At 43.6% G+C, this 12,224-nt stretch overlaps 1 protein-coding gene across 3 annotated transcripts in view; it reads left to right on the top strand.

Annotated features, from left to right (window-relative positions):
* The window catches only part of ARSB (arylsulfatase B), a 167,685-nt gene that overhangs the window by 101,774 nt on the left and 53,687 nt on the right, over positions 1–12,224 (top strand). For all 3 annotated transcript variants that reach the window (XM_042989110.1, XM_042989113.1, XM_042989099.1), the window contains exon 6: positions 2,871–2,941. In XM_042989110.1, the coding sequence (XP_042845044.1) occupies positions 2,871–2,941 (71 nt within the window). The remainder of the gene's footprint in view (positions 1–2,870; positions 2,942–12,224) is intronic.

Raw genomic sequence — 12,224 nt, 5'->3', positions numbered from 1 at the left:
AGGTAGAATACAATCACATTCCAAAAGTTAGCATGTTTAAATATTACATGTATGTCCTAGTTTGGATAGTTCTTCCTGTCTTTAAAATCCTGTAAAATATCTGAGTTTTCCCCCTTGTTACGCTTTTAAATGTGTTTGTGGGGCCTTAGAAATTTTTAGAAATTATATACTACTTTTAAAAAATCTTAAAAATTTCCCAATTATCATAATATATACTAGTTATAAAAATTAAAAGTCCTGATAACCTCACTCCACCCATCCATCCCCCCCCCCCAGTTAACACTTTGGTGTATATTTTTTTTTCATATTTCCATAATTACTTCCCATGTAGGTATGTATCTTTTTAAAAATCCACCTGGAGATATTTCTAAAATCCATCATTTCCCAAAAGGCTAGCCCCAGGGAATTAGTACATGAACTTGTCTGGGCTTTTAATTTATATTTTGAGGGGGAGTAATCCAAGATTTATGGTATTTTACTCAGTCCCTAAATGTACATTTGGTTTCTTTGGTTTATTTAATAAATTTCTTGGAGTGACTAAGGGTGTTTGATCACTGTTTTATTCACTGATCACATACTGTCTTCTTGCCTCATATCCGTAACCACATCCTTTTCAAAATATTCCAATGACTACATTTTAAAAAGTAGTATCATAACATGCTCAAGAGAATTGTTTGTTTTTTGTTTGGGTTTTGTTGTTGTTTTTGTTCCTATTTGCATCATGGTGATTCTGCCTGTGGAGATTTTTCCAGGACCTAATCCATCACCAGGATTACTCACAAACTCAGGTATTCCAAACGTCATCTCTTCTTTTTAGTTTCCTTATTTTGAAATATCTGTGACTCTTCTGAGTAATGAAAAAAATATGAATGAGTAACATACAGAGAAACTCTTTCTAAAAGTTATTAGAAAAATATCCTTTATTTAACTGTGCCTAATGCTTTGGGGTATTCCAGTGAACTTTGCTTTTAAAGACAAGTGGTTATGTACTAATATCTTGGCCCTGACGTTTTTGGATATTTTTTTGAATTGAATGGATTTTGTTTTGTTTTTAGGTAGTCCAGAAAAATTCCATCTTTATTTTTAAGTCACCTTAAAATTTTAACATGCAGATTTTACTTACCTAACTGTAAATCTCATCAATAGTATTAACTTTTTCTGAATGATAAGACTTTATAAAATGCATCCATTCTGTTTTCCCCTCCTGACTTACTTGCTATTATTATCCAGATTTTAACTCTATTTACTTTGAACCCACAAATTAGACATCATCATTATCATCATCATCATCATCATCCTGTTTAGATTTTCTCATGTTTCCATTTTCTTTGCTAATCGTACTTACTTGCATTCAGCGTTTCTGGAATCAAACTCTAGTTCCTATCATTTTGGACTGGTTGACAGTCTCCAGGACAATCAGATAGTTAGTTGCCTCAGAAAGAAAATGAGAAAAGTCCTGGGAAATAGCCCCCTCTCCCCAGCAACCCTGCCTCTGGTGCCTGCAGGACTAGAGCATCCCTGTGTATTTCCCTCCCAGTCTCTAATTGGTGTGTTTTATGGAGTGGAGAACAAGGAAATCTTATAGAATACTAAAGTTAAAAGCACTCACTTTGAAGAGCTGTCATTTATTCTGAGATCATATTCTTCCTACCTTTTTGGCTGTTAGAATCGTCTTTATTTCATAAAATAATGCTGATGGTAGTTGAAGCTTGGGGTTTTCTTAATTAATTAAATTTTGCTAAAAAATATATATATTTTTTTTTACTTGGCAAATACACAATTCTATGGGCCTTGAAATCCTAAGCCATTGCTGCTGATAGCTACCTGTGATTTGGGGGTGTGGCTATTGGGCTTCCTGAAACCATGTCCTCTTGGTTACATCAGGGACCTTAATGATTATTCAGTTGTATACAAAGCCTACAGTGTTAACAAGCAGTACTTTGCAACCTTTTATTGGGTTCTCAAATAGTCCTCTCCCGACAGTTGAAATTGCATCTAACAACTTCTTACATAAGGCTGAGTACATACTAGCAAATGTCCTGGGTGCATCATGCACTCCCCACATACATCTGGTGGTGTTAATACTCTCAATTTTTTGAGAACACCATTTTGAGAGTCACATGATCTACGATTTGACCAATAACTTTGTGCCTTCCTTACTTGTAACATAAGGGGTTGGTCTGTGATCCCCACGTTTCTGTTCACCACTAATGTAGGTTGTGATAGTAGTATTGATGCTGCTATCCTGGCAGATGTTATTTTCGCGTCTCCCTGTGAATGGTCAGCATGAAGCCTACACAGAACAACTTGGGTTCTCATTGCCCCTTTGTAAGGAACGGACGCGTATAAATACAGCCACATCGTTCATTGCAAAGGGTCACAGGAGTCTTTAATTTTTTTTTAATCTTTTATTTTATTTTTGAGAGAGAGAGAGAATGAGCAAGCAGAGGAGGGGCAGAGAGAGAGAGAGAGAGAGACACGGAATCCGAAGCAGGCTCCAGGCTCCCAGCTGTCAGCACGGAGCCCGATGCGGGCCTCGAACTCACGAACCGTGAGATCATGACCTGAGCCGAAGTTGGACGTTTAACCGACTGAGCCATCCAGGTGCCCCAAGGGTCACAGGACTCTTATTTTTTAATTGTCATAATACTTGATACTGAAAGTCTTATCAGATGTTCATCATTACTATCATGGAGACAAATGATGAATTGAAGACGCACCAACTGCAGATTTTAGAGATCTCTGAATGCATGACAAAGTTGTTAATTGGCAGGTTTGTGATTTCCTGTAGTGCAAGAAAGGGAAATATTAAAAATCATCATATTGATTTGAGAGAGGAAATTAATGTGTCCTAAAAAATTCTCTTCTAGTGAAGGAAGCCCATCCCCCAGAAAGGAGCTGCTGCATAATATCGACCCAAACTTTGTGGATATTTCACCGTGTGAGTACCTTGTTTATTGCTACTAAACTGAATCCCTTTGGCTCACGAACACAGTTTTACTGCCTGGTTTGTCTCTAGCCTAACGTTCTCCTTTGCCACTTGAGTTTGCTGACAGGGTAAACAGTTCTCCATAACACCTGCTGTACTGATCACATCGTGGCTTCAGTGGCACAGGGGGTAAATTCTGTTCTTGGCTCTGCCTATTACTAGCTATGTGATCTTCCAGCCATTTCATCTCCCTGCCTCAGCTTTTCCTGAGGGTCCTAGAGGCTCCTGCTCACTGTGGGAGTCATGTTATTGTTGTTGCCTTTTTCTCACCTGAGAGTTCCAGAGCCTTCTTCCAGGAAACCCAAGGTCAAATAAGCTACCACATCATCTGATGGAGCTGGCCAGCTGCTACCCAGCACCTGCTGCATCACACAGGTGTGACTCACCCAGCAATCCTGGAAGTAATTTAGCTTGATTCTGGCTACTGCCAAGATTAAGCCATAGGTAGCCCCATTGATTCTGCAGGGAAGGAAGCCATTTGTGCTCTCAGGTCACTACAGTTTGTAACAGTGCTGTGTAAATGCCATGCTAGTGGCCCTGAGGACCCAAGCTTAGTGAGTTTGGGCCTGGAAAGCCTTAACTCTTAGGCCCTTTGTCCAGCCTCCATCATAAAGCCTGGCGTCTTCAGAAAATAATGCTCCTCCGTTTCTTTCATTCATTGTACATTCCCCTCCTTTCTAGGCATACTGCCACCCCCTTTATTCCTTCCTTCCTTCAGGCTCTCCTTACTTCTTTGTCCTCTCCAGTCTGTGTCACAGCCTGGCACAGGGTTTCCTTGCTTGGACAGCAACCCCACAGTAACTCTGTCCACGGGCATCCGCAGCCCCACTCTCCCACCTGCCACTCCTTGCCCTACTAGACGCTTGCCTTTTCTAAGGAGGCAGATCGTCCTATTTTTGTCTTGAAAATGCTTTTCTCTGTGGCTGAAAAACCTTACCCTGCCCTCCCACAGGTTCTCCTCATTCCTTAAAACTCAATACTGGGGCGCCTGGGTGGCGCAGTCGGTTAAACGTCCGACTTCAGCCGGGTCACGATCTCGCGGTCCGTGAGTTCGAGCCCCGCGTCGGGCTCTGGGCTGATGGCTCGGAGCCTGGAGCCTGTTTCCGATTCTGTGTCTCCCTCTCTCTCTGCCCCTCCCCCGTTCATGCTCTGTCTCTCTCTGTCCCAAAAATAAATAAAAAACGTTGGAAAAAAAAATTTTTTTTAAAAATAAAAAAAAAAAAAACTCAATAGAAACGTCCCATCTATGTGAACGCTCCTTGGAGCGCTCCTTGGAGCCCCAGAAAGTCCTTCCTCAGCATCCCTTTGTACGCATCTGTGTGTAAATCCTTCATCGAATTCTCTTATGCTGTGCCTTCATTTCCCACTAAGCTGAGAGCTCCTGGAAGTCAAGCTCTGTGGCTGATTCATCTTTTCATCCTCATAAGTTAACATGAATACCCAGCACTGGGTAGGCCCTTGGTAATAATTACGTGATGACTAATGGAGGGACATTGGGATAGCATTAGGACCAGAGTAGAAGCATTAGACTTGGAAAGGAAAGGGCCTGAGGCAGTATGGAGAAATTGGAGTCACTTATGTCCCTGAGAGAGACAAGGGTACTTCTATGTCCATATGGTAGCCACTAGCCATTTGTGGCCATTGAACATTTGAAATGTGGCTAATTGTGGATTGAGATGTGCTAAAGTATAAAATACACATCAGATTCTGAGGATTTAGTATAAAAAAATGTGAAATATATCATAAAATATATTTACTAGTTGAAATGGCAATATTTTGGATATGTTGAGTTAAATACATTATTATTAATTCCACCTCTTTCCTTTTCCTGTGGTTAATAGAGAATGTAGAATTACATATGAATTTGCATTATATTTCTGTTAGTCTACAAGGATTGTTCTAGAAGGTGCTAGGAAGTGATTTGATCAGCAGTGTGAGAGGAGCAGAGACTCCCGTGACTAGTTACTAAGAACCCAACATCCGTGGTTTTTAACCTTTTCTCTGCCCCAGCACAGCAAAGGGGTGTGACACGTTATAGTCCATAACTGGCTCACGAGAGCAGTGATTCTTTTTTATTTATTTATTTTTTAAATATATTTTTTTAAACATTTATTTATTTTTGAGACAGAGCATGAATGGGGGAGGGTCAGAGAGAGGGAGACACAGAATCTGAAACAGGCTCCAGGCTCCGAGCTGTCAGCACAGAGCCTGACGCGGGGCTCGAACCCACGAACTGTGAGATCATGACCTGAGCCGAAGTCGGCCGCTCAACCGACTGAGCCACCCAGGCGCCCCACGAGAGCAGTGATTCTTGACCAGTGAGATCAGAATCTCTCACAAGAAGGGAAGAGAGGGGAGGCAGGAAGGGTTTTTAAGACTTGTAGGTAATTTAACGCACTGAGAAACCCAGTATGAAGACCAAGGATGTGCTGAGTATGCTGCACACATTGTAATAGTTGCCACTGTCCTTAACCAACTATGTTCCATCTACAGAAGAAAAGCCTTAAGCCCCCTCCACTCGCCAAGCTGAATTTTTCTTAGCAGCAGAAATGGGGGCGTAGGTTGTATGTTTCTGGGTAAGTCGGTTGTAATGCTGCCTGCGGCAGGTTCTTAGTACGTACAACCCGCTGTGGATCTGCTACCTCCCCTAAAGTGCCGCAGCTAAATCACAGCATGGCACAAGGTTTCTCCAGTGTAAAAGTTGAGAAGGCATGGAAATCAGAAGAGAGAATCATCTTAGTTTTGCCACCCATCGATTCTAGGGCCTTGAGCAAGTCCCTCCACTTTTCCTGGACTCCGTTTCCCACATATTAAGTGATGGACTTATGAAGACCCTTTACTGCTGTCACAAAGTCAGGGACATTTTCTGGCCTTCTGCTGCTCCCACCCCCCCTCCTTAAAGCCCCCTCCAGGCCTCCCTGTTGGCCTGCCCTGCCAACTAGGAACTCCTGCCTGTCATGAGGGACATTGTCCGGTGCTGGCATCGACGTGGAACCACATTCACCGTTGGTCCACAGAAACGGGGTGCTCACTTCTGTCTCTGCCTGCCAGTGGCCAAGTGCTACTCCTCCTCGTACATGGACAACACCATGGGCTTTTCTCCCCAGTTTTTATATTCATTTCAATCTACCTTGCAGCAGAAGTTGAAAAAAGGAGAGCTATCTTTGGGGTCCTGCTCCTTTATGGGAGGATGAAACAAGCTCATTGCCTTTTCTATGCAACTAATTGGGGGGATTAAATCCATCTATAAGAAAATATGTATTTATAGGACAACCAAGTCTTCAAATTTACACATTCTTTTTTTCCAAAGTTTATTTACTTATTTTTGAGAGAGACAGAGACAGCATGAGTGGGGGAGAGGCAGAGAGATAGATAGATAGATAGATAGAGAGAGAGAGAGAGAGAGAGAGAATCCCAAGCAGGATCCACACTGTCACCACAGAGCCCGGTGCGGGGCTCAAACTCACGAAACTGTGAGATCATGACCTGAGCCAAAACCAAGAGTTGGACGCTTAACCGACTGAGCCACCCAGGCGCCCCAAATCCTACTTATAGGGTATGTTTCATGAATATGTTCTAGAGGCTTTGTGGAATAAGATCATACAGCAGCCAATCTAGAATTTATGTGAAAGGTTAACGATTGAGTCAATGTTATCACAGAGCCATTTCTTTGGTTTCTAACCCCAGCACTTCCCAGATTGTTTGTCCTTCCTTATAGCACAAGAGGGTGGTGTTCTACCTCTCCTTCCCAAACGCCACTTAGTTCACCAGTCTCCTCAGCTGTCAAGTGAACATTGAATTAAAATGTCTGAAGTTCCTTCCAGCTTCAACATTCTTCGGGTCTCTAAACAGGATCTCAAAGGGGCAAAGCCCCTGACTCAGTCTCTCTCCTTTTCCACCCTGTGCTCATTGATAAGCAGTAACGTAGCCAAAGGCATGGTTGTAAAAGAGATGAATACAAGTGAAAATGTTAGAAACATTGGAAGCGCTGAAGTAATTTGTCGGCACCTGTGTGGCTCAGTCGGTTGAGCATCCAACTCTTGATTTTGGCTCCTCTGTCTTCCTCCCATCCCCCACTCATGCATGTGCTCTCTCGTTGTCTCTAAAATAAAAAAAAAAAAAAAGGAAAGATGAGAAACAAAATCAGCGCTCGAGTAATTTGAATTATAGGATTTTGTTATTACCACATCCTGCCCCCTTTTTTATCCCTGTTGTAAAACATCACTGCATCAATTTACTTACCCATCTGCTCTCTCCCCTTTAGTGGGTCTTGTTGGAGGTTGTGGACCAATATCCCCTCCTATGATGAATCAGAGAAACAGGCATTAGACATTTCTCAGGGGAGCCCTGCCTTCTATGTAGTACCAGATCCCCTGAGAAGCTGGCCTGTTGGGGTTTAGCAGCTATACTCCCTCCCTCTTATTCTAAGGTGCCCCCAAGGCCCTTCCTGCTGGTGGAGTTGGGGCACTTTTCATGGACACATACCCTTGGTACTTTTTGAGTTAGGTGTTAATAACAAAGATATTCCCAAAAGACTGGGACACAGACGTAAACACATACTAGAGTTCATAGGATTTCTCATAGACCAGGAGATTCTGTGGTAAAGCATAAATAGTCTCAACGAACCACAGGTCACACTCATTAGGCTGGCTACCATCAAAAGAAAAAAAAAGGAAGGAAGACAAATAACAAGTGTTGGTGAGGATGTGGAGAAATTTGGACACTTATGCACTACTGGTGGGAATGTTGGTGGGACGGTAAAATGCTGTTAAACACTTATGTACTGTTGGTGGGAATGTAAAATGGGAACGCACAGTTGGTGGCGTGAAAGGGTGAACAAAATGCAGTACACACATAAGTGGAATATCAGCCTTAAAAAGGACAGAAATTCTGGCACATGCTCCAACACGGATGAACCTTAAGAACATTTGTAGAATGAGCCAGTCACCAAAAGACAAATACTGCATGCTTCCACTTATATGAGGTAACTATGTAGTCAAAATTATAGAGACAGAAAGTGGAATGGTGGCTGCCAGGGGCTGGAGGAGGCGAGATGGGGCTTAGTGCCTAATGGGTGTAGTTTCAGTTTTGCAAGATGAAAAGAGTTGTGTGGTTGGGAGTGGGGTGATGGTGGCTCAGCAACGTGAATGTACTTAATGCCACTCAGCTGTCCACTTAAAAGTAGTTAAATGGTAAGTTTTATATATTTTTTAAAAATATAGTTTTTAGTGTTTTTATTTATTTTTGAGAGAGAGAGAGCACACACAAGAGTGGGTTAGGGGCAGAGACAGAGGGGGACAGATGATCCGCAGCGGGCTCTGCGCTGACAGCAGCAAGCCCAACGTGGGGTTCGAGCTCATGAACCGTGAGATCGTGACCTGAGCCAAAGTCGGATGCCCCACTGACTGATCCCCCCAGGCGCCCCCAGAGTTTATATATATATATATATTTTTTTTAACCACAATTAAAAATAAATAGAATGTAAAACAAACAAACAAAAGCATAGAAATTCATGAGGACAGGGTCTGTATCTTTTTCATTTACTGCCATATTCCCAGTGCATAGCATGGAATCTGCCATGATAGTGATTTCTCAATAAATACTTGTTAATGAGTGATCATAGATCAACAGGCTAAAGTCATTGTCTTACTGTCGTTTAACATTTCCTGAACCTAAAAGTACCTCCAGATGGCAATTCACACCCGCCTTTTCATCCCTGAACTTGCATCCTACGTTTTGTTCCTAAATAAAAATAGTTTAATTACCGTTAAGAAGTGGCTTGTGACCATTAACATGATCATATACAGACGTCTGAAGCTACTTATCCAGTTTATAAATGTTCACCCTCACCCTTCCCCTGCATTGAAAATATCAGCCAGAAGAGAGATGATGTGGGATTTTCCCTGCCTTTCTTCAGTCCTTTCCCCAGACCTCCTTGCTAGACAAATACATATATTAATAAAGTCCCTGCCTCTGTGTGCAGCTCAGCCTGACTTCCCCTCTGAGTCCAGGGAGCTGCCTCTCCTGGCTGTTCTCTTTGTGTTCCCTTTCTGGCAAGTTCCCTGTCATTGTTTCATTGACCACTGTCCTCTCAGTGCCCCAATTTGGCTCTGCTTTTATCTCTACCTCGCCCCCCACCCCAGGGCCAGTATCGGACGTGTGGGCTGTATTCGCTTTCCTGTGTGCTTTGAGGAAACATTTTATTCATCTTTAGAGGCTTTGTTGTAAGGTAACCTTGGACAGACCTGTGTTGGTCTCTGTCCAGATAGTACCTTTTAATCCTCCCAAGACTCAGGGTCCTTCTCGAGCAGTCAGGGTAGTCAGTGGGGGAAACCTGTGTGAGCTCGAGGGACAGGGATGATGCTGTTTAAGCTGATTTACAAAAAGCTGGGAAACATCCACGGTGCTAGGGAGCAGCCATGATTCCAAGTCAGGGCCTGAGCTCCTGTGGGTGTGAGCCCAGCTCTACGTGCTTGTGAGGAGCTCCACACTCCCTTAGGTTCCAGCCATAGTGCCCCAGACCACGAGGGGAAATAATTCAAAGGAATTCATTTGCCTGAGAGAGAATATATACACCCATCCTACAGGCACCAGGCTTGACATGGGCTGTTCTGAAGTTAATGAGCCCACCCCGTCTGAGACCACCAGCTCACCTGGGAAGTCAGACGTGGCTTCCTGCGCATCCTTAGAATTCTCACCTACATCTGGTCGCACAGTGTATACCTATATACCTGACAGACGTGCACACACATAAAGCCCTCAGATTCTTCTGGTAGAAGCTTGATCATAGATGAAGGGCACTGACAGATGTTAGCGTTTTCCACACCACCAAAGGCCAAGTCTTCAAAGTGATTCCATACAGCTTTATTACTATTTCGTTTAAAAGGCCTCCTTTCTTTAAAGGTTATAATGAGATGTTATTTCTGCTCTTGATTACAGAGTGCAAGAACAGTCTTTCCCTCCCTCCCTCTCACACACTCATTTTCTGTGGTAAAATTGGCAAATCTATACTTGAGTTCTAAGAGTTGTCCAGGTTTGCCTGCCTCGAGCTCCTCCCCATGTCCTCCTTGGAGCAACCTTCAGTCCATTTCTGAGATTATTTATTTAGCAGGTGTGACGAGCTAGGTACTGATGTACACACTGGAGGTCAGTTAGACTTTAAGTTTTGTTAGAAGCTGTCTGGGAGAGGCCGTGGACACAGCTTCCGACTTCCCTGCTTGACGGCTGTCGGTGGTCCCCCACTGCCCACAGCCACGCGCAGACTCCTCAGCCTGTGGGCTGCAACCTCCATCATTCAGCTGACGTGATGTGTGCTGCAACCTCCATCATTCAGCTGACGTGACCCCTCAGGACCGTTGCCCTGTCCGCCTCCAGCCACTGTCATCTTCCTGTGTTTTTCTGATGCTCCTCTAGGGACTAGTTCACATCCCTTCTCCTCCATGAAGCTCTGTCTGACCCCTCCACACCTGAGTCCCTCGAGCTTCTCTGGAGCACCCTAGGACACTGAGCTCTCGCTCCCTCATTCCAGTTATTTGTATTTGTGTCTTTTCCCCAACCAGAGCCGTAAGTTCCAAGGAGGACAAGATTTTACCTATAGCTCTCTCAGTCTGTTTTGTTGTGGAGATTTGTACACACTGAAACAATGCGTGCTAAGAAATTAACCAGTGAAGTTGATTATCACTCATTCATTTAAATAGAATAAATCTAGCAAGAGCAATAATATCATATGTTATTATCAAAGCACTTTCATTCTTCCTGGCGTATTTGCGAAGTGGCAATCCAGAAGCAACCTTCTGCCTTTCAGGCTAAAATGTGATCCTGAGCAGAGGAAGAAAAGTTAGGTGGGCTGCATGAGGCCCACCACCTCTCCCTTAGGAGAGTGTTCATCATTGCATAGGATACCAGAAATTAGAAGGCATTCAGTTCGCCTACCCTCTTTATAACTAGGAAGGAGACGCTGAGTCATTGGTCACACAGAGCTGATAAGTAACAGACCTGAAATGCACAGCGTTCCAGGTTCAGGCCTCACACAACAGTCACGTCCTACTAATTTCAGGAGTCTCTTTGTTTTCTGTTTTGCACGGGATTTGGGCGAAAGGGATGCCCAGATCTGTGTTTCAGTCATCTTACTCAAATAACAGCATGTCAGTGGAACATTACACACACAAGTGTGGCTAGAAAAATGGACACAACCGTGACACTAGTCTTGCACTTTCATGTACAACCAGCCTGTGTGCATGACTCCAGCTTCTGTTTGTAAAGCTAGTTATGTAAGTGCTGCAGTGCCTTGTAGTAATTACACTGCAGGATGGTGGTGGGATGAGAGAGAGGGGTGTAGGGACAGGGCGTGTAGCCTACTGGAACACACAGAGTTCCGAGGTGTCCAGAAGTCTGGGTTAGAATTGCAGCTTTGACTTAGTTCCCATAAGCCTGTGGGTAAGTTCTTTGAGTTTCCCATTTCATCGCCTCTAAATTGAGGACAATTAAATCTGTGTCCTATATATATGTCTCGAAAACAGTTAATGGCGATTATATTCTGGCTGCTGGGATTGGGAGGGGGCATATGTGTACTTTTTTTAGATGTATTTCTCCCGTTTCAAATTCTAGTAATGAGCACATATAACTTCCATAATCAGGAATAAAGCTGTAAAGATTTACTTTTCTAAACCAGTCAGGAGGGTTCTTGTGAGACTGTCCTATCTGGAAAGCTGCTGGGTCTTCAGTGAGTGGGAATTGGGGCCACACCAGTGTCCTTGACCCCCATGCCCACCTGTACCATGGTGGGGAAGCTGCTGTGTGACCCTTCTCCACCACCACCAGCCGCGAGCCCCTGACTGCCTCTGCTGGGACTCTTTCTCTCTGCTGAATATAGGAGCACATTTTGCAGCTTGACACAAAGTTGGCAAAATTTTGTGTCTTCTCTACATGCCAATATTTGTCTGTAGGGACTCATCAGATTTTCCTTGGTGTGGGTTGGTATATACCCTCAGTCGCAGAGCCTAAACTCAGATATCTTTGCTCCTTTTTAATTTTCAAAGACTTTTCTTCTGCCTCCTTCACTTTGGGGAGCATTAAAATGTGTTTGGATGCTGAAGGCAGTCCCACAAGCCTTGTATCCCATCCACCCCACTTCACACAGTGCATCTCAAGTAACATACATCAAACCTTTGCTGTTAACACTTGGTGCTGGCGTCCTGGCTTTCATCCTGAGAAAATAAATAAACCACACCAAACC

The sequence above is a fragment of the Panthera tigris genome, chromosome A1 (assembly GCF_018350195.1).
Source record: "Panthera tigris isolate Pti1 chromosome A1, P.tigris_Pti1_mat1.1, whole genome shotgun sequence".
In the NCBI taxonomy this organism is placed as follows: domain Eukaryota; kingdom Metazoa; phylum Chordata; class Mammalia; order Carnivora; family Felidae; genus Panthera; species Panthera tigris.
Note: the sequence above shows the minus strand (reverse complement) of the source record. Positions and strands in the feature narration are given on the sequence as shown.